This window comes from Salmo trutta, chromosome 19 (genome assembly GCF_901001165.1).
Source record: "Salmo trutta chromosome 19, fSalTru1.1, whole genome shotgun sequence".
In the NCBI taxonomy this organism is placed as follows: Eukaryota; Metazoa; Chordata; class Actinopteri; order Salmoniformes; family Salmonidae; genus Salmo; species Salmo trutta.
In genome coordinates this window covers 48302960-48330879 of record NC_042975.1, presented here as the reverse complement: position 1 = coordinate 48330879, position 27920 = coordinate 48302960, and the positions used below count along the sequence as shown (strand labels likewise).

The 27920-nt window shown below is 44.0% G+C and overlaps 3 protein-coding genes across 3 annotated transcripts in view; 1 reads left to right on the top strand and 2 right to left on the bottom strand.

Moving 5' to 3' along the window:
- The first annotated feature begins 181 nt into the window (after positions 1-181).
- Positions 182-4939, top strand: LOC115154865 (G-protein coupled receptor 12-like). The gene is made up of 2 exons (XM_029701532.1): positions 182-394; positions 1002-4939. Exons 1-2 carry the CDS (start codon positions 387-389, stop codon positions 2017-2019), a joined length of 1026 nt encoding a protein of 341 aa, XP_029557392.1. The 5' UTR covers positions 182-386; the 3' UTR covers positions 2020-4939.
- A 788-nt stretch (positions 4940-5727) lies between these two features.
- LOC115154862 (wiskott-Aldrich syndrome protein family member 3) lies at positions 5728-18617 on the bottom strand. Its single transcript, XM_029701530.1, has 9 exons — positions 18278-18617; positions 12501-12667; positions 12167-12301; positions 9922-10075; positions 9586-9715; positions 8590-8762; positions 7566-7832; positions 6991-7370; positions 5728-6812 (listed from the first exon to the last, which is right to left on the bottom strand). The coding sequence occupies exons 2-9, from the start codon at positions 12631-12633 to the stop codon at positions 6655-6657; spliced, it is 1530 nt and encodes a 509-aa protein (XP_029557390.1). The 5' UTR covers positions 12634-12667; positions 18278-18617; the 3' UTR covers positions 5728-6654.
- The window catches only part of LOC115154864 (5-hydroxytryptamine receptor 2C-like), a 27587-nt gene continuing 18278 nt past the window's right edge, over positions 18612-27920 (bottom strand). The window contains exons 2-4 of the mRNA XM_029701531.1: positions 24081-24578; positions 21627-21827; positions 18612-21074 (exon numbers count right to left, since the gene is read on the bottom strand). Coding sequence (XP_029557391.1) covers positions 20173-21074; positions 21627-21827; positions 24081-24444 — 1467 coding nt within the window. The 5' untranslated portion in view covers positions 24445-24578 and the 3' untranslated portion in view covers positions 18612-20172. The remainder of the gene's footprint in view (positions 21075-21626; positions 21828-24080; positions 24579-27920) is intronic.

Here is a 27920-nt window from a genome sequence, read left to right as displayed (position 1 = left end):
GTTACAAACAGTTGTCTACCCATACTGCTATGCTAATGTGAGAGCAGGGGGATGCTCTGAATAACACATCCGTAAAGAATGGAGAGGGAGCACTTGACGTCATTTGGAGAATAATCCACAGGACCAATAGGATTGAAACAAGCAAGAGTCAATGCCAGCGAATTGCCAACATCACTAGCAGTGTGTCACCCAAGTCTTAACGTCCTCCTGTGAGAAATCGATTTACAAAAGATTTGTTACAATAACGGCAAAAGAATAAAAAAAGAGGGGTGAAACGGCGCCGGCGGCTACTGATGATAGTCTCCACCTGGGCGCTCCACGTCTCCATCTTCCCTGTTAAGGAATGCGCCTGGGTAGACCTCAACAAGCCGTAGTGACACGCATGGATGCTCTGGTTAGTGATCAGCTTATATATCTACATATAATGTGATGTTACGGTTTAGACTACAGAGAAATTCTAGACTAGAGAACCACTTTCTCACAGAAATGTCATCATATGGTTTTTGACCTTAGAAGGCCTTTATCATCAGGTGAGGGGGTACAATAGCCTACATGTGTGGATTAATAATATTGACGACAAGCCCAAAGTGAAACAACCCATATCTAGTTTTTGGGCATCCTATTACTAATCGAAATGACATAGATCTCAAATTAGATCAAAGACAACCGATTCCTTTCCATGTTTATACTTTCATTGAAGTCCTGCTTAAATAGCCAATGTGTGATGTCAATACTCCCTACAGAGGGGCTCTCGTTTCAATTTAACTCTTTGCTCTAAATGTAGAGTCAACGGAGGGAATCATAAGTAGTAAAATGTGGCGTTTTAGCCATGCATTCTCTTCGTAATTTGCCGTGCGGCAGTCTAATGAGTCACATGTTTTATTTGGAAATATGTCAAATACACTCTTGAACGCAAATGTCTTTACACTGTACATTTCCCCCGGTGATCACTCTGAAATTGTGTCTGTCTCGCGCCCCCTCCCCTTCTCTGTCTTTCTCAGTGATGATTCACTCTCTGCCGCAGCAATGAGTAACCAATTCAAAAACACCTCTTCCTCAACCTGGGATGTTCAAGAAGGAGGGAATTCCACACCACCGCCGTCATTCCAGTTCGAGCTGGAGCCCGTGGTCATAAGCGTCAACCCCTGGGATATAGTCCTGTGTGTCACGGGAACACTAATGTCCTGCGAAAATGCAATTGTCCTTGCCTTAATTATTTACACGCCCACCCTGAAAGCGCCCATGTTCGTGTTGATAGGGAGCTTGGCTTTTGCGGACCTATTGGCGGGGCTGGGTTTGATAGTGAATTTCACCATCACCTACATTTTTGACACGGGATTCGTGACGCTGCTGTCAGCTGGACTGCTCATCACTGCCTTTTCGGCCTCCGTTCTCAATATCCTGGCAATCACGGTGGACAGATACCTCTCCCTCTACAACGCACTGACTTACCACACGGAACGAACGGTGATTTTTACCTTCGTCACACTGGTGCTCATTTGGGTGACTAGCATCACTCTGGGCGCGCTACCGATCATGGGATGGAACTGCCTTGAAGATGAGACGACTTGCAGCATTTGCGCCCCCATTGATAAAAATCACGCCGCTGCACTGGCGGTGACTTTTCTTTTTGTGTTTGCACTTATTTTGCAACTATACCTCCAGATTTGCAAGATTGCTTTTCGGCACGCGCAGCAAATCGCCGTGCAGCAGAAGTTCATGACTACCTCCCACTCCTCCTCCCCCACCACTAAAGGTGTCTCCACCCTCTCCATTATCCTTGGCACCTTTGCACTGTGCTGGATCCCCTTCGCCACGTACTCTCTGGTGGCTGACATCGGATACCCCCCAGTCTATACCTACGTCACCGCCCTGCCGGCCATATGTCACTCTATGATAAACCCCATCATTTACGCTTTCAGAAATCCCGACATACAGAAATCTATGAGAATCGCTTGTTGTTGTGGATGTGCGCCTTCCAACTTTTCTCTGCGACCAAGGACACCGAGTGACGTCTAGGCAAACGTTTGAACGTTATAGCCTATCGAGTAGTTACAGGCACGTCACAATCTTACTGACTATGCCGAAAAGCTTTGTAAGTGTGTTTTTGTGTGTGTGTGTGTGTGTGTGCATTTCATTTGTATTGAATAACTGTCCACTCGTTGCATCTTTTACGGATGATAGCATTGGGATAGGGCCTTCTGTTCTCGAAATATAGTCGTTCACGCTCTCTAAAAGTGTTTTGTGCCAGAGCTACTTGCACAGTATTGATGCGCCTTTAATGTGGAGGTAGTAGCCTTCCCTGTATAGTAAAGTCCTCACGTTAAACCCGTTATATTAGAATAGATGCGTTTATAGGTGTACCCCACTGGGCACAGACGTCATTCAACTCAAGTCAATTTTATTCCACGTTGGTTCAACGTTGATTCATCTAGTGTGCGCCCGTTGTGACATATCTTGGGCAGCTACTCGGTGTTGCTCATAAAGCATTCAGAGTAGCACAGCCCCATGACTCAATAGGCAAATACCTGTTCTGTGTCAGTACAATAGGGGGAAGGAAACAAACTACTTCTAATAATGTTTATCAAAGGTTGCTGAATGTTCATCAGAACGATGCTGAAACGTGGTAGGCTACTGACTTACTGCGTCTCTGCACCTTTTAAACTATGTCGAAACTGTCCCCGCAGTCTGTAAAATGTTGAGCTGATTTTGTGATTAACTAACGTTTTATTACGAGGGAGAAAGGCTGGAATTAATGGACAGCTCAATTCAGCGCCGGCCTTTTCAGCACCATGGACAGTGAAACGTGAGCTTTCACCCACTCAATAACGCACGCGTGTGCCTGGTTATGCGAGCTATGTGGCGTAATCTGCCATAAATAATACAGCAGCAGTAGAGAATAACCCTCACTTGTGTGCATATTGAATTCAAGACAAAAACAGCGACATAGTGTCAGCCAAAGTTTTCCAAATGAACGCGCCCAGGCAGTATCACATATTCCCAGTATGACAAGGCACTCTAAATGTTTAAAATGGTCAACTCCTTACACTCGCCACGCACAACACTACTTGCTTATAATTACAACAGTCCACGTGCAATATCTGTACGCCCATAGCCCACACACCCTCCGTAGACCTAACACAACGATATCCGACTGCGGACAGAAGTCCTAATACATTTTTTATTAGTTCTAACATTGGCCGTTGCTCATGTTTTCACAACGAATCAATATTTGTCACATCTAGATTTGTCTGTAGGGTAGTTGTACATAATAGGTGCAGTGCATCTAAATTATGCAAATGGTACAGTTTTGTTCCGCTATTATGTCACTCGTTCCAATAATCGGTAAACACCAATTTTCTACAGAATGTCTCAATTGTTTTGCCTTACTATGTCTCACTGGCAATAATGTATAACTTGTGTATCGTGATAAACTGAATGACATGTAGATGTTGGTTCTCCATATAAAGTGATCAATATACTTAACAAATAGCCATTTGCTAGTTTATGACTGTATGGTACAGTATCAGCAACTCGATGACTTCAATAATGTATGGTGTCCAGCGCTCGAATGATAACGCAACGTCTGTTGTTTGAGATGTGTGTGGAGACCCCTTACAGTATAGGCTCATCTACTGCCTATTCTCTAGTGGTGCAGCCAAAGAGCTGCCATAAGCAATCCACAATCATTGGAACCCCCTATTATTTCAGTCAACATTGGTGGGAACTCTGCAACCTATTGAATTGAAGACGATTTTGTGTGTGCCGCCAAGCTTTGCTTGTGTAAGTACTGTATGGAATGCTTGTGTCCGATTCAGATGATTCACTGTCGCTCATCCACCACAGTCAGCATGATTGATTCAGCTATTCAGTATTCTCACAGGGTTTAGAAGTCCATAAGGTCTTATCGTATTGATATAAAGCTATATTTTTATATATTTATTGCAAAAAAATGTACGTAGTTTGTTTATCGTGTTTAAAAAAAAAATCATAAATGATTCATTTTGTCTTTAGGAAACAACTTCAATGTGTCCCGTTCAATGTATTCAAGGAATGATTATTTTCATAAACGACGCCAAAACGATTGCAAACACTACTGTCAAATTCGTTTGCTTTCTCAAGATCCTGGACTACTCGTTGTGTTGCATTGGTTACTTCTGTTCAAAACACTTCACCGTGTTGTCACCAAGACAGGGTTTTAGTTGAGGTTTTCGTAACAAAGGCAATCAACCAAATCTGTAGCGCCGAGATATCCAACTAGGTGTCTGTGGAAAGGTCAATAAATGTTTGTTTACCGCTCGTCTGTTTTGGGTCACTCAGTTGGGTCCTGGCTTGATGCACTCTGGGACAGATGGAGGCTCAGTGACCGCTGCCGTGTGCGATGCCACTGCCTTTAAAGACAAACAGGATCCAACAACAGCTATCTGTATCTGTCTGGTGGGGGAAAAACTCCACTGAACTCAGAAAGAGACACAGAGAGTAAATTCCAAAACACTGTACCACTGGAAGGTTCTGGAATTTTTGGAAAGAACTACACCTCCAAAACATACAACACAGAGCTCTCTCTATGGATTGGTGTAATTGTGCGAAACATGAGATATTTGTACAGTACCACATCTAGTGGGGATTTACCTGTACTTATTAAAATACCATCCTCAGGGCGTGGCTATACAGCTGGGCAAGAAATACTGTGTTCTCCCTGGGCTCGGAATGAGCTGTTCCCTCCCATGTTGTGGATCTTATGAGTTCATTTGTCCCTATGCCCTTCCTGCCGTCACAGATGGCCAGATGGCCTGACGTGGTGGGTGGTGGTCACACTGTACATGCAAAAATAACGACGTACAAATGTCTCTCAGAACTAGTGCATAAATTGGTCATTCACATTCGAGTGATACGGCACAATAGAGAAGTTATGTCAACGGAATGGACCAGTGATTTGCAATAAACAGCCACAAGAGGATCCAAGACAAAAGTAAGGCTTCGTAACACTTATTTCATTTTATTTTCTCCTCATACATGCACTTATTCTTCTAGGTTCGATCAATGTGATAGTCATTTCATATCTAGATACCCAAATTCATTTTTACAAGCAGTGTTACAAAAAAATCTATACAAAAATGATTTGTAAAACACAGTAGTGGTACAAACACGTGACTTAATAGAACATATGTTTGAAACACTGCTGTGAACCCTCTGTCATCTCCTCCAGTAGAACATTAGTCAAAATGGACGACAAGCCCACCAGCGATCAGATACTATCTCTCCAGGCCTTCAACGTTAAAGAAGTGAGTCAGAAAAGAAGGAAACAGCAAGGCATTGAGATATTCCCTTTCGCTGACGCACGCACACACACACACACAGACACACACACACACACACACACACACACACACACACACACAGACACACACAGACACACACAGACACACACACACACACACAGACACACACACAGACACACACACACACACACACACACACACAGACACACACACACACACACACACACACACACACACAGACACACACACAGACACACACACACACACACACACAGACACACACAGACACACACAGACACACGCGCGCACACACACACACACACACACAGACACGCACACACAGACACACACACACGCACACACAGACACGCACACACAGACACACACACACGCACACACAGACACGCACACACAGACACACGCACACACACAGACACACACACACACACACACACGCACACACAGACACACACACACACACACACACAGACACACACACACACACACACAAAGTACAATAGAGAAAATAAACCCCTAAATAATTGCCATGTTAGGGTGTGTCTTACACAGTAGTCATTAGTCAACCTGCAAATGACGTAAACCAAAAAAACAACAACTGATGTTAAAACACTGCCAGTTAGGGTATCAATACTCAACCACAACACTGTAAACGATTGAACAAAGTGACAAAATAAAAAGGAACGTCCCTCGGGTAACAACAAGCTGTGTTGACGATACGGTTACGGCTACATCATCACATGTCCAAATGTATCCACCCACCTGATTTAACACTCGATGTGACATCGTCTTCATATGCACAGTTATCACAAACGGCACAGCCGGAATAGAAGACGACTCTAAATAATACTTTCCAATGAGCAAATATTTCAGTGCGTCAAGTTAGATGAGTTGAAAGAATGCCGCCGCATCTTCACCTAGAAAACAACATCTGTGGCGTTGGTGTGGCTCATTTACAGGTGGAGGAGATGCATTGAAACTGAAACCACGAATAATATTCAAACTACAATATCAGGACTCATGAAAGAAACACTTTTATACCGGACCATAAGTAATATATTATACTATATCATATTATACATATATATATATACGTATAAGCTTGCTGTGCTTGCTTTCAACAGAAAGCCCCAGATCCACTGTGGTTTCCTCTCAGCCCATATCTGACTAGATAATGGACACTGTCATACTGTGTAAGCGTCTCCTCATCTACTTTCTCATCTACTTTCTCTAACAAGAGGTCTATCGGGACATAGTGTGCGATGACTGTGTGTGTGTGGTGTGTGTGTTTCCTGTTATTGGAATAGCAGCACTCTGTAGGTAAGTAAAGTAAGCCTAAGCCCTCTGCTCCCTCTCAGTCTGACCACTCGTTCTCCTCAGGCTCCGAGTCCTCGTCTGATTCGCTGTACTCCACTGCGATGCGTCGGGACAGGATGGTGGCCACGTCGTTCCCCACTGGCTCCTTCTTGGCTTCCTGCTCACGCTGCTCCTGCACCTTCCTCAGCTGGATGCCTGAGGAACACAACACAACGGTCATCTACTGTACAGATGATACTTACTACAAACTGTCAAAATACATTTTCCATACAGTAAATATGTTACTAGAATAGTAGCTTTACATGTACAGTAATTTAGACAGATCATGTAGTGTAATCCTGGCCGTTCCACCTAGTGAACCGGAGGGTCTCACCTCTGCGGATGGCTGACAGAAGGTCGCTGCGTGCGTCACTTATCGGGATGCCTAGCACCTTGCCCTTCCTTGGCAGTGTTCCCCCAGAGGGGTGCATGGCATGGGCTGGAGAGGGAGCGAATGTTGGGGGCCCACCAGGTGGGGGTGGAGGAGGGGCAACAGGAGGTCCCCCAGTGACAGGGTGAGATGGAGAGGGGACGTATCCAGCGGGTGGGGGCGGAGGGGGCGAGGGGCTGTAGGGGCGGGACAGGGTGGCCACGGTGCCAGGGGCCAGGGTGGGAGGCCCCGTTTTGCTGTCAAAGGCCGTCTGGGTTGAGGGGATGAGGGGAGGAGGTGGGGGCGGGGCCGGAGGGATAAAGTGCTCTGGCATCTGGTGACCGCTGTGGAACAACGACAGGAAACCAACCAAGTCAGACATAGTCTTTCTCACTCGTTCCAGCACTACATCATTAACGTTTGGATCAGATAAATGCCTGTGACATTTACTGTAGATAGAAAAGGCTTTCAGACTTGAATTCAGCTTAGATAAAATAGCAAAAATGGGCACAGAAGGAGGGACGAGAGGAGTAACACACCTGGCCTCTTTGGAAGCTGCGGGCCGGGGGCCGTTCAGGGATGGGTCCGCGGGTGTGGGTCCGTGGTGGGGCTGCATGCGGCCCAGGGAATGCTGGCGGCCTTGAGCTGCAGTGGTAGCAGCAGCAGGGGGGCGGTAGGCCCGGTCCAGAGACTGGGTCTGGTTGGGGCCTGTTAGGTGCTCCTTCCCATCAGGACCCAGCACAACTCCCTCCTGGGGTGGGTGGTTAGGGCTGGCAGGGTAGGACTGTTCATCAGACATACCAGACCTGGAACATTTAACCCACAGATAGAGGTTGATGAGGAGCAAGGGATATCTTCAACAGACGTTCAATATACGCCTCGTCTCATGTCAATGGACATCCACGTTTCTTTATTTGTCATCTAAAAAAACCTAGTAACTTGGTATTCAAACATTATACTGTGAGTACAATGTAGAATATTACATGTTAAAGGGATATTTCGAGATTTAGGTCGTTTTTTCTACTTACCCGGAGTCAGAAGAACTCATGATATGATTTTTATGTCTCTGGTGCAGTTTTATTAAAGTTAACATATTGTTAGCTTAGCGCAATTGCTGATAGTCTGTCAGTACAGTAGCCAGCTCCTCTCAAAAGCAAGGAAACAGACCTTCTAACTACTCCAAAGCTTGGTGGTTGGTCATTTAAAGTCTTACAAAGCTATACATAGTGATCGATATTTTCTAAATGTGCTTATTTTACTGATAATCATAAGAAACAAGATTCTATTCACATCCTCACTCTGACCAGCTGTCGCATAGAGATGTATAGAGGTCACAACGTCGTATCTGTTCCATTATGGCGTCTGTGAGCGGACGGGCAGCGCCATTGAGAAACATACAACGTTGAGCTCTCTATACATCTCCATACCTAAATCTCTAAAATCTTGCAGTATCCCTCTAAGGAACATGGAGGCTTTCGAACATTTAGGTAGATGGCAGCAGAAAGCGGATTTTGTACATTTACATTTTGTGATGAGCATTTGATTCAGTGCATCCCTGCTGACCTGTCTGGAGAGAGGGATCCCTCAGAGGACATGCCATGGTAGGGTGAAGGCGTGAGGCGGGTGTCTGGACGGAACTCCTTGTCGTAGGCCATCATGTTCCACTCCTGACGACGGTTCCGGGCCTTCCTCACCTTCTTCACCTCCCGGCTGGGGTCCTCCACCTGTTTCTGCTCCTGAAAATGACAAAAGACTGTGACTACAGCCGAAATACAGGGATATGGACTGCGCCAGAGGATTCCCTCAGAATGCGGTATAAACCCTACATATGGGAAAAAACTAGCATCGACTACCATCATTATGGGACAAACATAAACCATAAACAGGACATGTAAGTGCTAATTTATTATGTATAAAATGCATTTCAATTCCGCTACGGTTCCTTAGACTAGTGATGGACCTTCTTAGTCTTAGTTCTTAGTAAATAAATGAGCACGCTTCCTCTAATTAAGTCGATTTTAGCTATACAGCTTAGTAGTGTTTTTGTAAGAGGTTTCTCATCTTGCTAAACACATATGACAAGGCTATTTACTAACCATGTCGCTGTCTTCTCTCTTGCTCCCTCCCTCGTCCCTTAAGCCCTCGCTCACTCTCTCTTTCTCGCTTTCCTTTCCTTCCCTTCCCGTCCTCTATCTCTGTCTAAACACACGGCCACATCCCCAGGCTTAGGACGCTTGTGCACAGACAGTCTAAAAGGAGCAACGAGCTAATCCTGACAGGCCTGATGTCAAATGGTGGAGGGAAGGAGAGCGGGTCTGAGAGGGAAAAAACAGCCGACAGTCATGAGAGTATAGCGGATAAGAGAGAGCTGTTCTTGTCTATTAATGTTATGTATTATGTCATGTTTCATGTTCGGTGCGGACCCCAGGAAGAGTATCCTAATAAAATACCCTCCAAAAATACCAAGAGCCAGCAAAGAGCTTGCAGCGAAACGTAGCAACGTGTGAGGGTAGCGATTCGTCATCGACGCACATAAAGCACACAAACAAACTCACACACCTTGTCACCCGCCTTCTGCTTTCTCTTTTCCTTCCGCTTGTTTTCTGTTGCTTGGATCATCTTCTCCTTCCACAGATTAAAGAAGTAGGATGGGTCTGTGTAGAACTTAAGGCCATCCTTTTTGTCATCCCTGTATGACAACACATCCTGACCTGAGACTGTGCTTCGACAATGCAATTGACGCCTACACTTTTTATATGATACATTATATAACTATGTTATAATACACATAAATTGCACATCCCCAATGCTTAATTCTGTATCCTGTACCTAAGGATAAATGCAACGACTAAAGTGGGGTTCAGTAAGTTGTAATGTGATTGGTTGAGGGCTGACCTGTAGGGGCTGAGGATGTTTAGGGGTGGAGGTTTGTCACAGCGATGGTACATCTCCATGACAGGGTTGAGGATGGAGTTCCTGGACACCACCTGCTGGTCCTGGATGGTGGAGCTCTTGAAGGCCTTCCTCATGTTGATGTCCTGCAGCGAAACTGGGACCAGAATGCCAAGAATGAACACAATGAATGAACCCTCGAACACTGACTCATTATCAGCTATGAATGGCCATGGCAACCCAGTTTGCATGAGGAAGTTTAGAAGTTCAATACCATGAAAACTAACCACATTCATTAGTGGTGGATCAATGCTTCAACACAATTTAATAGGACCGCAAACAGAGGCTCATGAGTCATGATTAAGGTAAGCAGAGATGCTAAATGGAATACATACAGTGCATTCGGAAAGGATTCAGACCCCTTGACTTTTTCCACACTTTGTTACGTTAGAGGCTTATTCTGAAATGGATGAAATAAAAAAAATGCCCTCATCAATCAACACACAATACTCCATAATGACAAAGTGAAACCAGGTTTTTAGAAATACCTGATTTACATAAGTATTCAGACACTTTGCTATGACACTCGAAATTGAGCTCAGGTGCATCCTGTTTCCATTGATCATCCTTGAGATGTTTCTACAACTTCATTGGAGTCCACCTGTGATAAATTCAATTGATTGGACATGATTTGGAAAGGCACACACCTGTCTATATAAGGTCCCACAATTGACAGTGCATGTCAGAGCATAAACCAAGCCATGAGGTTCAAGGAATTGTCTGTAGAGCTCTGAGACAGGATTGTGTCGAGGCAGAGAGCTGGGGAAGGGTACCAAAACATTTCTGCAGCATTGAAGTCCCCAAGAACACAGTGGCCTCCATCATGCTTAAATGGAAGAAGTTTGGAACCACCAAGACTCTTCCTATAACTGTCTGTCCGGCCAAACTGAGCAATTGGGGGAGAAGGGCCATGGTTAGGAAGGTGACCAAGGACCCCATGGTCACTCTGACAGAGATTCAGAGTTCCTCTGTGGAGATGGGAGAACCTTCCAGAAGAACAACCATCTCTGCAGCACTCCACCAATCAGGCCTTTATGGTAGAGTGGCCAGACGGAAGCCACTCCTCAGTAAAAGGCAAATGACAGCTTGCTTGGAGTTTGCCAAAAGAAACCTAAAGACTCTCAGACCATGAGAAACAAGATTCTCTGGTCTGATAAAACCAAGATTGAACTATTTGGCCTGAATGCCAAGCGTCACGTCTGGAGTAAACCTGGCACCATCTGTTCGGTGAAGCATGGTGATGGCAGCATCATGCTGTGGGGATGTTTTTCAGCAGCAGGGACTGGGAGACTTCGATCGAGGGAAAGATGAACAGAGAAAACCTGCTCCAGAGCACTCAGGACCTCAGAATGGGGTGAAGGTTCACCTTCCAACAGGACAACGACCCTCAGCACACAGCCAAGACAACACAAGAATGTCCTTGAGTGGCCCAGCCAGAGCCCGGACTTGAATCCGATCGAACATCTCTGGAGAGACCTGAAAATAACTGTGCAGCGACGCTCCCCATTCAACCTGACAGAGTTTGAGAGGATCTGCAGAATTGAATGGGAGAAACTCCCCAAATACAGGTGTGCCAAGCTTGTAGCGTCATACTCAAGACTCCATTCTATAATCACTACCAAAGGTGCTTCAACAAAGTACTGAGTCTTTACTCAGTAAGTACTGAAGTACTTATGTAAATGTAATATTTCAGTGCAAAAAAAAAAAAAAACAGCTTTTGGTTTTTCATTATGGGATGGTGTGTGTACGAAAAAAATACAATTTAATCAATTTTAGAATAAGGCTGTAACATAACAGAATGTGGAAAAAGTCAAGGGGTCTGAATACTTTCCGACTGCACTGTATACAGTATTTAGCATATCCCAGGCTGTATAATGGAAATCAATGTATTGGTGATTGCAGCAGCAGTGAGTCTGTGGCTCAGCTGTGGGGCACTAAGCCCTGGTGAAGCCCTTGCATTATGCAACGGTATGTTTTACTTCGCTAATTAGCACGGTGCTCTTAATTTGATGCTTATTCACACTCTCATACCATATGCTGGGCTGTAACTTTGACTGAGTATCATCATGCTATAGCATGTACTATATTATATGACCAGTCCCCTTTCCTCAGCAGATTCTGCCACACCCCCCCCATCCCCCCATCCCCCCATCCCTCATAACCCCTGTCACCCACCGCCTCCACCTACCCTCCTCCACAGTGGAGTCCAGCTGGGTGACTTTGACAGCCAGCAGGTCCACTCTCTCCTGGAGGCTGTTCATTCTCATGTAGAAGCTGTTGGCCTCGTTGAACAGCTCCCCGAAGATGTCCTCTGCATGTCGACCTGGATTCACAAAAACACAACATGCATTAACAGAGGTCAGGGTCAGAGTGGAACTATGAGAATGTACCATTAAAATAACCCATACATTACGTGTTAAAAAAAATACTGCCTGAAATAATTAGGTTAAGATTTCATTTCCATTCAGCAGTCAGTGTCAGTCAGTCAGCAGACAGACAGTCAGTCAGGTGTGTAGACTTACTCAGTCCCCCCAGCTGTTTGATGATGGCTGCCAGGGTGCTGTTAGTGACACACTCCAGCTCGCTGGTGACCCCGTCCGGCACGGCTCCACGGCACAGGTGCCTGGGCTCGATGCATCTCTTCACCAGCGGCATGGCGGCTGCGCCCTACACACACTCGCACACTCACCTACAGAGAGCCAGGGAGGAAGGGTTAAAAAAAAACACTCCAATTAGCACATTCATTGCGGCTATAGAACAATACAACTCAGTCTTCAGTGGAGCAATCTATATTGAACGCCATGTTGTGTGACACCTCAATCAGAGGCACTGAATAAAGAAAGAGTCAATAGGCGGGGGAGAGAGAACGGAGAGACTCGATAGAAACCATGTAAGCAACCAACAGAGGGAAATCACAACATCTACAGCAACGGTGCAATCATATGGACTAATAACGAAAGGTGTGCCAGACAAAGACCTAGTATTGTCAAACAAAAGAGGCTGAGAGAAAGCATTTATAAAAGGTAATAACTTCATTAGTATGACACTGTGATTATAGTAGTACTTACTATGTTTGAAAGGAAGGCTGGAAATTAGGATTCAATGATCGGGTGGCACAGACTAGAGAACCAATGAAATATTAGGACAGTATCATGGCCTATTGCACCATGGATAGTGCGTGATTGACAGTGAGTGTGTGTGAAAGTGAGTGTGTGTGTAACAGGGAGTGTGTGTGTGTGTGTGGGGGTACGAACTCTGTGCTCAGCCCATCAGGCTAATGGGTAGTGGCCATCTAGCCTGAATCTCTCCCCACACAGCCCTAATGCAGGCTGGCATGCCTTTACACAACCGCTTGGCATGCCTTTACACAACCCACTGCCTACTGCTCAGCATGTCCCTATAGTGGAGACAATGGAGGAGACCTCTCTTCCTCTGGCTCACGTCCCTCTTTCACAAGTCTCCTATCTCTCTCCGTTCAATCACTGTATTTATAGGCCTTTACATGTCGTGTCTCTTTCAAGCACTGGTCTAAAAAAAAAAATGATAGCAAAAATATGCAGAACAGAAATAACCCAGTAAGTATATCCAATGACAAAGAGCTTGGATCCAATGAGAATGAGCTTTCATCTTCATTTGGCATTTGGGCATATGAAGTCTAAAAACAGACTTACCTACAGTAAGCTTACAAATTTTGCTTGTGAGATAGTACTAATGTACTCTATGTACCTTGTCGAATGAAGGCTATTCTGTTCATGTCAATGGATGACTATTTATGGGCTTCAAAATCTTCTCTATTCTGTGATCGTGTACAAGGAAGTGTATTGCATTGGGGGTGGGGTGGGGTGGGGGTGGGGGTGGGGGGGGGTGAGTAGTGTGCATGCAAACAGCAAGGGGCTCTACTATATCAGAGCTACAGTCTGGGGCCATCACCATGGCAACCTCCAAGGACCTTCCCTTATGCTCTGCTGCCCATTGCAATGTGATGAGAAGAAGTACATTTGAGAGAAATAGAACAAAGCAATCATACACACACTGTAGTCCACTGCAAATAGAAACATAGGACCAGACAAAATGACAAAGAAAAGAATACACAAAACATATAAACATAGGACCAGAAAGACAAAGAACATTATTCGTTTTCCTACATCAGCATATCATCTTGGAATGTCAGGCTTTAATTATAAGTCTCCTATTTCAAATAAATAGGCCAAGATGTTCCCCAAGGCTACAAAGTCCTTTTTCCAGCTGTCAAAAATTGCAATAAATTGGCACGATGAAATAGCTAAACTTAAGTAAACAACCTCAAGGGGAACCTCTAGCAGGGAAACGCATCCTCATGCACGGAAACTATCACAGAGAGACGGGCTCATGATACTTCCTGGAGGACGGGGGTATGGCCTTTTAGCATGTCTGCTCTGCAGCTCCTTGGTTATATATATATATATATATATGTACAGTTGAAGTCGGAAGTTTGCGTACACCTTAGCCAAATACATTTAAACTCAGTTTTTCACAATTCCTGACATTTAATCCTAGTAAACATTTGCTGTCTTAGGTCAGTTAGGATCACCAATTTATTTTAAGAATGTGAAATGTCAGAATAGAGAGAATGATTTATTTCAGCTTTTATTTCTTTCATCACATTCCCAGTGGGTCAGAAGTTTACATACACTCAATTAGTATTTGGTAGTATTGCCTTCAAATAGTTTAACTTGGGTCAAATGTTTCGGGTAACCTTCCACAAGCTTCCCACAATAAGTTGGGTGAATTTTGGCCCATTCCTCCTGACAGAGCTGGTGTAACTGAGTCAGGTTTGTAGGCCTCCTTGCTCGCACATGCTTTTTCAGTTCTGCCCACATATTTTCTGTAGGGTGAGGTCCGGGCTTTGTGATGGCCACTCCAATACCTTGACTTTGTTGTCCTTAAGCCATTTTGCTACAACTTTGGAAGTATGCTTGGGGTCATTGTCCATTTGGAAGACCCATTTGTGACCAAGCTTTAACTTCCTGACTGATGTCTTGAGATTTTGCTTAAATATATCCACATAATTTTGCTCCCTCATGATGCCATCTATTTTGTGAAGTGCACCAGTCCCTCCTGCAGCAAAGCACCCCCGCAACATGATGCTGCCACCCCCATGCTTTATGGTTGGGATGGTGTTCTTCAGTTTGCAAGCCTCCCCCTTTCTCCTCCAAACATAACGATGATCATTATGGCCAAACAGTTCTATTTTTGTTTCATCAGACCAGAGGACATTTCTCCAAAAAGTATGATATTTGTCCCCATGTGCAGTTGCAAACCGTAGTCTGGCTTTTTTATGGCGGTTTTGGAGCAGTGGCTTCTTCCTTGCTGAGTGGCCTTTCAGGTTATGTCGATATAGGACTCGTTTTACAGTGGATATAGATACTTTGTACCCATTTCCTCCAGTATCTTCACAAGGTCCCTTGCTGTTGTTCTGGGATTGAATTGCACTTTTCGCACCAAAGTACGTTCATCTCTAGGAGACAGAACGCGTCTCCTTCCTGAGCGATATGACAGCTGCGTGGTCCCATGGTGTTTATAGTTGCATACTATTGTTTGTAGAGATGAATGTGGTACCTTCAGACGTTTGGAAATTGCTCCCAAGGATGAACCAGACTTGTGGAGGTCTACAATTTTTTTTCTGAGGTCTTGGCTGATTTCTTTTGATTTTCCCATGATGTCAAGCAAAGAGGCACTGAGTTTGAAGGTAGGCCTTGAAATACATTCACAGATACACCTCCAATTGACTCAAATGATGTTAATTAGCCTAGCAGAAGCTTCTAAAGCCATGACATCATTTTCTGGAATTTTCCAAGCTGTTTAAAGGCACAGTCAAATTAGTGTATGTAAACTTCTGACCCACTGTAATTGTGATACAGTGAATTATAAGTGAAATAATCTGTCTGTAAACTATTGTTGGAAAAATGACTTGTGTCATGCACAAAGTAGATGTCCTAACTGACTTGCCAAAACTATAATTTGTTAACAAGTCATTTGTGGAGTGGTTGAAAAACGAGTTTTAATGACACCAACCGAAGTGAATGTAAACTTCAGACTTCAACTGTACATTAACTATCTGGGTGAACTATCCCTTGGATCATTTATACATGACTCGCTCCCATTGCTGAGACCGCTGAGACTCCACCTTCCAAATGCTTATTTATTTACTGACATAGCTTATTCTTCAAATATGAATGAGTGAACTTTCTGTTCTACTTTGTTTGTTAATTCTTCATGAATGATTACTTTCACACCCAAACACTTCTGTCCCCTCAAAAATCTATTGGCCTCCAGTCTGTTGCTGGCATCTGCTAACCACTACCCTCTTCCGCATTTTTTGCCATCCTTTCCATCGCTCACAATGCCCCGTTCTTGTTGGAGTTTCTCACTATTCAAACTAAGAGTGGCTCTCAGAATCTGGCTAAATGCTACCATTGATTCCGAAACGTCAAGTTGTGTGTCTTTTCTCTCATCTCTCATTCTTGTCTTCTCTACTGGAGCCAGTATAGCATGCCGCCACAGTCTCAACAGCCTTCGCACAGTCATGGGAAGAAAACGGATTAATGAGTGGAAACCATAGCAACACTTCCACAGTGCTGCTAGCATGACACTGGCTCCAGGCTCCCTTTTACATAATCTATGTTCAGAACAAGATAGAAGACACTCAATGATCTACTGCATTCCTCCCTCTAGCAGTTCAACCATAGCCAGTGGGTGAATCTATTCAAACGAGGTAAGAGCTATTAGAATATGTAAAGATCAGCACAAATATACAAGCATTTGAGTCAAATATACAAGCACAACACCCAACTTGACAGGTTTCTCCTGCTGCTGAAATGAAGTGAATCCTCAAAGAACTGTATGGAGTCCATCGAAGTCATGACACCATAAGCATCCTCCATTGCTTAAAAGAATTACAGGATGCAAACTGTCACCGCAATTAAGACCACATTTCATGGCCTACCCTTTGTAATTCCAAATCAATCAAGATTGCCAAACTACCATTTGAGTTGACAAATAAAGCAAGTCAACCAAGAATTGTCTGTCAATCATACAAGGTCATAGACTACCAAGGCCAACCAAAATGTGTTCCATATCAGCTCTGAGGCCCCCCACCTATTTATTTCCTACAAGCTGTTTGAGCCCTTGGTTGCAGAAATGTGCCTCTTTTAATAAGAAATGGATGAAATATGCCCAAATATGGGGGTGATATTTCAGAGTAGTGATACTGCTGTTAACGCTGTTGTCAGTTGATAATAATACATGACATTTAGCAGACACTGTTATCCAACATAACGTGCAGTCATGCATGCATACATTTTACGTATGGGTGGTCCCAGGATTTGACCCCATTAACCTGGCGTTAACAAGTGGTCTACCAACCGAGCTATAAAGGAGACCAATAATCTCAGAACACTTGGACTTCTCATCTCATAGGATATACAGTATACTTTATTTAAATAGTGCATTTGGGTAGCACTTGTGCATCAGTTACACCTGTGTAATCAGCAGGTTGACATTTTGGGGGCTGAATCATGTTCTGTAGCAATTCATTACTGTAGTGTTCACGTCGTTTCACAGTAACCTAGTTTAGTAAGCCTCATTTCTTTGTAACTCCATAGTAATTGATGAGCGGATATGTGACTGCACCTGCAGCCTCATGCAGGTACAGATTGCTTTTCCCCCCCAAAATATCCATATGACTTAATTAGTAGTCATCCTTCATTGGACATCTGACTGACTAAAAAGAGATGACATCAGTGATTTCCTGCAGTTGGACTGATGATTACGTCATACATCCTACCATTGCCGCTTCTGCACAAGCATATGATTTGTAACGCAAAGGGAACCGAACAGGTGTTCGCTACAACCATAGGTATAGAGGGCTACAGTAGTTAACCAGTGTTCAAGTACAGCTGAAAACGGGATAATCGTGAATGCGAAGAGGGAAACCAATATATTGATTAGAATTGGCCAGGATAAGGGTGTCTTGATTGCATTTCGAGTGGTGAGAGCGTCCAATCTATGTCACTAATTCCAAGGTACAATATCTGTCAGACAAACATATATTTTTCTTTCTCGTGCAAGCGTTTCTGATATTGTAAGATTATAATAAATAGAACCGGTGTCACCCGCACCCCCTCTCTTCTTGTTTAGAATTATTTTCCCCCACACACAAACACATTATATAATTGAAAATACTTATTGTGCAATGTATAATAATGTTGTCTATCCTAGCGATCTAAAGAACGGTAAAATGATACCTAAATCTACTTACCACTGGTTGTTTATCTTTCCTTTTTACTTTTTTTTACCTCCTCTCGTTGCCTGTATTATTTGGCAGCTATTTAGACATGACGCGTGGAATAGATCTCTAGATCAAATGCGTTGCTGCGCGCTACCATCACTACCGATGAATTATCGAAGTCAAGGGAATGGACGACGATGCTGAAATCTGGATTCCCTTATGTCTGCATGTGTGTTTCCTTGGCAGCGTCGGCTTTTTCCTCCGCGACCGCGAACGCTCTGCAGCAGCGAAACCACGACGCATGCGTACATGGGCTCATACGGACCACCACCCTGTGTTTCAAAGATGCCCAGACCCCACAGAACCGAAAAACCAATTTAATACGCAAAAATGACATACATGCTTTATCTGTCAAATAACAAATAGCAGACGCATAACATAATGGCATACTGTAGATGTGACAATATGGCTTCAGCCAATATGCATAGGCCAGGCTATGTGATAATCGCATGTTCCAATGCATCAGGGTGGGGGGCAGTACTAGTGTGCTATGCTGTGGAATTTGTGGGAAAGGGGAATACAAGGGACTCTTATTGTCGAGGGTGAGAAGTGCGTGTGTGAGTGTGTGTGTGTGTGTGAGTGTGTGTGTGTGTTTGTTTGTGTAGCACGGCCTATTAAAGTGGAAAGAAGCCTATTCATTCATAGCTCGGTGCAGAATTAACCAGAAGCTTGGATGAACATTCACTGTTGCATTTACATCTCACCCACTAATGACAATGCAAAAGGGTAAAAAGTCATACATAGGTATATCAACAATGGCTCTTACAGTTGTACCTATATAGTTCTTTATATTGGCAATTGCAATATACCGTATCTAAGAGGCTGAAAGCAAATTTGTACCATTAAATCTTTAAGCAAAAGTATTCTGATGAAAGGATAGGGGTGTTTCAACATGGTTTATTATTGATTTCTCATGCTAATGAGGTGACCTTTGAAATGTTTTAAGTCTTTGTTGCTGCACGCTTAACATGGTTTCTAGTAAAGGGCAAACCAACCATATACCCAAGACTAATGATGGAAATTGGAAGACAATACTGATTAAAATATTGTATATCTGAAATCTTCTACAATAATAGCATGTGAGTGATCATTTACATTGAGTCAGTGCCGGACAATCGTCTGATAAGAACATGATCCCAAAATAAGAAAATAACATTGTTCTATCCCTACCCTCGAAGGGATTGGTAATCTTCCAGAATCCTGTAACAGTAACGTCACTATGTATATTGCATGTTAGAACTGCGGAAAAAGACAACACAGGTCATATCATGTTCATCTGTCAGGAAAAATGTACCCGGAAATAGTAACAGTCCTCTGGGAATGAGGAGTGAAACATGTCCGTGTCCAATGGGACATTCGTTTCCCCTTCAACTGTCACTTGAATCTATCAGCCAGGCAGAAACAAAAGACCTAGTAAGAAGTTAAACGTTTGTGTGCTGTGTTCTATATTCCCACATGGTGGCACTGTGGCTCTATGATTAGAGAGATACACCAGGTTGTTTTCCTGTAATGCCATCTGTGACCTCTCACAGCCCTGTCAATGAGAGATGCAAACAGCAGCGCAGTTAACGGACATTTCACTACAATTACCGCACTGAGCATGCACTTGTTACGCACTAAATGTAATGCAAATATTAAAGTTTGACACATACAGTATCAATGTCTTTAGTCACATTGTGCAGCATTGTAGACTATTCCGTATCTCATATTTATTTACATGTTCGGGCAGGGAGACAATGAGTACATCTCCTGTGTTTGAACAGGGAGCGGAGGTGGGAAATCCAAGCAGAGACATGAAGCAACGGCTTTGTCACCACAATGTTTTTGCATGTAGAGAGAGAGAGCCTGGAGGCCAGCTAGCTAGTTCAGACACAGCTGACACGCTCAGCGGATGTGGGGCGGACACTGACCAACTTCTCTAACATCCCAGAACCTTTTCCCTCTCTCTCCAACCTCATTCTGCCTTTAACGCCCCCATTATTCCCATTGTGGCTGCTACAGTTACAGCCGTTGGCATCTTTCCCGCAGAGAATAGGAGTGACGGTATAAACAGGAAAGACAGGGTTGGCTGGGGTGCTGTGGTAGATGCACTGTAGGTAGCGGTGGAAGGCCTGTCTGTAAGTCCTGTTGAATAGAGTGTAGACAAGTGGGTTGACACCAGAGGAGGCATATCCCACCCAAACGAAGACATTTAGGTGCACTGCCAACACAGGCTTATTGCACAGGCTTATTACAGAGTCCTCACACAACACGCTCAGCACGTTGGTGATGAAGAACGGACACCACATCATCAGGAAGAGGAAAAACACCACACCCAGGACCTTGGAGGCTCTCCTCTCATTTTTGATTGATTGAGCCACGGCAGGTTTCCCGCCCGGTCCCGCAGGCTCCTGCCTCCCCGCTGGAGAGACGGGCTGCGAGGAGGCTTGAGAGACAGAGATATTGGAGGCTGCAACAGCTGGCAAGGCCTGGGGACTAGGGTCCTGTGTGAGGAGGCTAAGACTGTCCCCTGCAGGGAGCCTTGGGGTGATGCCGAGTAAGGTAGGCCGGTCGATCGAAGCCATGCCTCCATGCAGGTAATCAGCGGCTTGGCACTGCAGCACACGCACGGTCAAACCGTAGCTGACCACCATGACGACCAGAGGGACGAAGAAGGCTACGAAGGAGCCCATCAGGACGAACCTGTGCTCGTTCAGTACACAGATCCCATTGACGAACACCTTCCCCTCATCATACAGGCCAATCACGGGGATGGGCATGGAGATCACTGTCAGAGAGAGAGAGAGAGAGAGAGATGGACGGGACAAGACAATGAATAGCACATTTAAACCAATGCACAAACACAGCTACATCTATCTCAAAACGTCTTGTTATTAAATCAGAGGAGGGGGGGGGGATCATAGTGATTCATATTAACCACCAGAGGCTTTCAAAAAAGGACACGAGGGCGGAGAAAATAGTTTGGAGTTTTTTTGTTGTTGATGAAGTCGACAGGCTCACAGGTTGCCTGGCTATACGATTTCCGCAAAACCAAGAAGCCTCGAGCCGTCGAGACCATGATATCCTGTCCCGTCGGCAACCATTTAGAGCATCTCTCAGGATGAAGATGCCATACGGCTCCCCTTGAGAGCCCCAGGAGAGGTGAGAGAAAAGTATTCCTTCTTGACAGACAGTAGAGAAAGAAAAATAAGGTTTCAAAGTAAGTCACTATCTCTCTAGACGCACTCTCTCTCGCACGCAGACAACACCGTGGGAGCAAATGATTTAGATCTGGGGTTTTTTCCTTCTATTTCCAGTAGCTATGTCAGCAGGAACTCACCTATGGAGATGCTCCAGACAAGGGCGATCTTAGCCTTGGCCTTGGAGAGGGAGTTGGAGCGGCTGTGTTTGATGGGGTTACAGATGCCCACATAGCGGTCCAGTGAAATGGTGCACAGGTGCATGATGGATGCTGTGGAGAACAGCACGTCTAGGTAGATCCAGATGGGACAAAGGGGTCTTGGGAAGGGCCACAGGTAGTCTGAAGAACGGACAGGCACAGTTCACCAAGAATTACTGACATTTCATTATCAAATAGGAACACTTGCTTTGTGACCATGCAAACAAATCCAAAGTCCTTTTTCAGTCTCATACAGTATATCATCAATATAGACTGCTATGATGTTAATTGAAAAATACCTGATCAAAGCCTTTTTGACGCTTAGATCACACCGACAGCGTCATTGCATTTTTGGTACACCAGAATTACATTCATTTCCAACGAAACGCTGCGTTTGCCTTTCAGCGTTGCGTCGCAGAGGCAGTTGCAGTGCACTCTGTTGGATTTACCGAACGTATTCGTCAAACTGTATGCGTAGATGTCTTGACAGAAACTGTAGCAGAAGATGAATGTCGAACTTTTGTTGCGTACATATCCAGATAATGCCGCGTACTATTTTGCGTACAATGATGCTGCGTACTAAGGACACAGTCGGTGTGATCGAAGCGTTAGCCTTCATGGCATGAAAATAAGAGAGGAGAGTTTCTCTTGCTGTTGCCCAGTTGCACAAACCCATTTGATCTCAAATAAACACATGATTTAAAGCCGCTCAGAGTAATAGGGCTTACTGAAATAAGGAAATTGTATGGGAACTGGGAAGGGGATAATCTCACATTGGAGGGTCAGGGGTCCCCTTACAAGAAAACATTCTGAAATTCATACCTGAAATGACATTTTCACATGTGAAATAGATGTTTTCACATGTTGAGCTTATATGTATGTTCAGTTGACATATGACATTTGCGTTTCCTATGTTAAAAACTTTCACATGCTGAATTGCATTTTTAAATGTGAAAAACAGTCACATGTGAAAATCACATTTGCTGTTTCACATGTAAAAAAAAAAAACAATCGCATGTAAAAATCTAATTTGCAATTCCACATTGTGACAGTTTTTCACATATGGAACTGCATTTTTTTTGGTCACGCGTGAACTTGCAATCCCACATGTGAAAGTAAAAATCTAATTTGTACTTTCACATGGCAGAAAACTCCACCTTTACTCCAATATTTGTAAACAAACACAGTATAGCCTAAAAACATGGTTAATGCTATAATTGGGATAACATAGATGGTCAGTCCTTGCATCCATAGCGTAGTCTATGGATTTGAAAGTGGTTGCATTTCTCCAGCCTCATCCCTCAGCTTTTTACCGAAACTGTGGCGGGGTGTACTATTTTGGTTCTTAATTGTAAATGTTTCAATTATGGATTCCCTCTTAGAACACATTTAACAGAGTAATAGAGTTATTATATGATGCAATCCTCTAGTTTGTGAATTACCTTTGTGACATTAATATCAAGCAAAACTTCTGAAGTCGAGAATACAATTCTTAGTATTGCAAACAAAAATAACGATAGTGAAAGCAAAAAACATAAACCCGAAAGTATTGATAGCAAAACAAAATATTGCAAATAAATAATTGTTAAATGCAAGAGCAAATAAATTGTAAATGGATGCAAAAAAAACATTTCAGCTAAACATTTTTTATGATAACACAATTAAATAAAAGGCCTCCATATTTCCTGCATTTTCCCCCATATTTGTTTATGTCACCCTGGCCTTTAATTTCACTGCCTTTTTTCTAGTTTCACCCTGCATCCCACTGCGGGTTTGCCTCTGAAGTTAAGCAGGGTCGGTCCCTGGATGGGAATTTTTATCAAATTGAAGCTCATCTACTGCATTTCTACACAATAAAAAAATAGCAATTTGGAGCAGAGCAAAAACAAGCCAAATTGACTCCAGCCATCACCTTGTTGCCGTAGCTTCATTCACCTCAGTCAATAGGGGACTTAACATTCTACAAACACGTCATACAAGAATTAGCTGCTACACACTAGCTCAGCACCGGGATTAAAACTCTAGTTTAGTTTCATGTCAAATCAAACAGCAGCTAACGAGCCAAAGCTATCTACTACAGCCATCTTTACCTCTGCACTGTTTTGAGAAAAAGTTGCGCTGTTCCCAGCAGCTGCGTTGATGTGCTCTCCATAAAGCCAGCCAGCCATACAAACAGCGTTCCATCCCTGGTCGGCCTGAGTACCGCTAAACTGCATTTGCCATTGAATCGGGATTGGAATAATTTTAGTAGCCTTTTTCAAAATTGAAGGTGTTGAGCTCGGGCATGGCGACTGCCATACCCTGCCATATCCCTTTCTGCTTTCAAGAGATCATTATCCAGAGGGCAAACAAACACTGCTTTGCAATTCTAAAAGAGTTCAACCTACCACCTACCATAGAGAATGTTAATCAGTGAGACGGGCATGACGAGAAAGCCCACGAGCATGTCTGCCACAGCCAGGGAGCGCAAGAAGAAGCTGGTAGCATTCTGCAGCTTCCTCTCCAGAGACACAGCTAGGATGAGGAGGATGTTGCCCGCCACAGTGAAGAAGATGACCAGTAAAATGAGCAGAGCAGGCCAGTTCTTCTCCTTGTCAGGTGTCTCCGGTCTGGGGTCAGACTGATTCCATTCCATGGGGAAACTCTGATTAAAGAGAACGGTAGTAGTGCTCTCTGGCAGAGTCATCCTGTCACTGAGCGAGGTTAGCGTGGAGCCAGCCTGGACCCTCCAAGCAGGGTTGCTGCTGTGCTCAGACATCACCTGTGTTCCAAGGCACCACTATGGAGCCCAACAAATGTTTAACTTCCTGCGCTGTCAATGATCGACTGAAGGTTAAGTTCTTCGTGTCCTTGGCTGTTCCGGTTATTTATTATGATTATTTTAAACCAAATCTGCAAAAGAAACCGAAACAGTTTTGAGTTAGTCAAGTTTCTGGAAACACATTTCAATTTTTTTCCCCCAGGCCAATACTAATATACTATTTTATTTATTGAAATGACGTATTACTAGAAATGAAGTGCTATTTGCATGTGCACATCATTACAGAGGACAGCTTTAGAGCAAACAGCAATAGGGGTGATTCTCTAATTGCTCTGGTTTAAATCCACTGTTCCTGACAGATGGGCTGGATGCTCTGGGCTCTCTACTGGTGCCAAAGAGGATGTGCAGTGAGTGTCCATGGGACATGGATCTGGATCTGATCCACTGAGTTAAGGAACAGCAGGACCGCTACAGAAATCATGCCTATAATTTCTAAGCAAACAGCTGGAGGCAGGGATTTCTCCTATTGAGCTCCATTTTTATGGAATGGTCTGGTTATTCAGGTGAGAGACGCAGACTCGGTCTCGACCTTTAAGTCTTTACTGGAAACCCATTAATTCAGTAGGTAAGTGTAGTCTAGCCCAGGAGGGCTAGGGTGATCGCAAAGGCACTGGAGCGGCGAACCTCCCTTGCTGTCTCTGCCTGGCCGGCTCCCCTCTCTCCACTGGGATTCTCTGCTGACCCGCTGACCCTATTACGGGGGCTGAGTCACTGGCTTACTGATGCTCTTCCATGCCGTCCCTAAGAGGGGTGCATCACTTGAGTGGGTTGAGTCACAGACGTGATCTTCCTGTCTGGTTTTGCGCCCCCTTGGGCTCGTGCGGTGGAGGAGATCTTTGTGGGCTATACTCAGCCTTGTCTCAGGATAGTAAGTTGGTGGTCTGTTGATATCCCTCTAGTGGAGTGGGGCTGTGCTTTGGCTAAGTGGGTGGGTTGTATCCTGCCTTGTTGGCCACAAGGCCCCCCGACCCACCCCTGTCTCAGTCTCCAGTATCTATGCTGCAATAGTCTATGTGTCGGGGGGGCTAGGGTCAGTCTGTTATATCTGGTGTAATTCTCCTGTCTTATCTGGTGTCCTGTGTCAATTTAAGTATGCTCCCTCTAATTCTCTCTCTCTCCCTCTCTCCCAACCCTCCCGGAGGACCTGAACCCTAGGACCATGCCTCAGTACCACCTGACCTGATGACTCCTGGCTGTCCCCAGTCCAACTGGTCGGGCTGCTGCTCCAGTTTCAACTGTTCTGCCTGCGGCTAGCGAACCGTGACCTGTTTACTGGATGTGCTACCTTGTCCCGGACCTGCTGTTTTCGACTCTCTCTCTTTCTCTCTAACGCACCTGCTGTCTCAACGTCTGAATGCTCGGCTATGAAAAGCCAAGTGACATTTACTCCTGATGTACTGACCTGTTGCACCCTCTACAACCAGTGATTATTATTTGACCCTGCTGGTCATCTATGAACGTTTGAACATCTTGAAGAACAATCTGGCTTTAAATGGCCGTGTACTCTTACAATCTCCACCCGGCACAGCCAGAGGAGGACTGGCCACCCCTCAGAGCCTGGTTCCTCTCTAGGTTTCTTCCTAGGTTTCTGCCTTTCTAGGGAGTTTTTCCTAGCCACCGGGCTTCTACATCTGTATTGCTTACTGTTTGGGGTTTTAAATTGGGTAACTGTTTAGCACTCTGTGACATCTGCTGATGTAAAGAGGGCTTTATGAATACATTTGATTGATTGATTGATTGATTGATTGATTGATGCAGTCTGACTAAGAACAGTAGCGACTGACATGTCTGTCTCTGTGAATAAAATAGAATGGAATTGATAAATAGAGCATCGGATGCCTCATTTAATTAAACATGCAAAAGTTCAAGAATAAACAGCAGGATAAGGCAGTTTATGCAGAGATGACTCAAATCTGCTAAAAAACAATATCATAGACTTGATACAGCACTTGGCTATTGAAGAAGACCCCAGATGGTATTGCATGCTGTTCTTCTGTAAGAACAGCCCAGTGCTGATGTGTATCACATCTGTCTATGTGCCACACCGGGAGTCTATGCTGTATCTACAGTATGATAGCCAGACTACAAGGCACTACCACCGTAAGAACATACACACGTCACACCATGCCGTGCTATAATCCCAAACAATGTCAATGCATTATCCTTCAAAGGGACAAAATGAATAGTGAATGCTGTGGCAGTGGTACATGAACAGAATTAAGTTGTTACACCAGTAATTTAACATATAAAGATTAAAGAGGGAGACAAATTAGAGATAGTCTGAGTTGATTTTAGTACCTGGCTGTCTTCATTCCTCCGGCAAACAGTGATTCGACACTTGAAAGTAATACTTTTTTGTCACCTTTCATTTGTCCATGGAACACCAAGCTACATGAACTTATTCCTGGGGGAGTCATGGAAATTGTAATGTTTCAAAACGCATGCCACTGACGATGTCTGTAGGAATGATGGCATTACCTTTCTACAGATGTAGGATCTTAATTTGAGCCAGTTTGCTATAGCTGGAAAGTAATCCTGCAGCAACAGTACATTTTTATTATTATGTAGATTATTATGAATGGACATTTCTGTAGTGGTTGAAACATTTTTCATTAGGGCAAATCAAGACGGACATTTCAAAGTAGAAATTACAAACTTAAGAAGCCTTTTTAAAACTCAAATACACTACAAGTTTGCATTTCCTGCTATGCAGGAAAATACTCAGCATCAAAAGAGTGATGAAATTAAGATCCTACATTTGTATGTGTTGCTCCATGTACATAATCTGTGTTATATCTTTCTGTGTTATAAAAGTCTTAAGTCAGACTAAATGTGTTGATGATATATCCAAATCTGTTCAGGCTTTAGCTAACTCCTCTGACTTTTGTAATGCCAAGTATGGTATAATAACGCATGATAAAGGAGTTAGCTAATACACTAACAAATCTGGCTATATAATAAATAAATATAATCAAGAATTCATTCCACTTCAGTTAGGCCTACCATAATCAAGCGTCATCAGACAAACATTACAGTACTGACAGACAGAACCCAGACTGAGGGCCTGGGAAGAGCCATAGGCAGGACAATGTCCTAGAGGGTGATGCTATGACTGGCCTCCCAGGAGAGGAAAGGCTACTGTGAGACTGTTCACTCACAGTGGTTCTGAAGAGACCGTAATTAACTTGACATCTAGAGCTGGCAGGACTCATAGGGAAATGTCCTTGTCAAGGTGACAGAATAAGTGTCTCACACATTAGGAACCTGTAGCAGACTCTGTTGATTCACTTCAACTAAACTGAGCTGTCTGACTCACATCAGGGAACAAGAGAGAGAGAGAGAGAGTCATCATGTTGGCTCTGTAGAGGCAAATGACCACTGTACTTTCACCTGTGCTTCCTTATTAAAGAGAG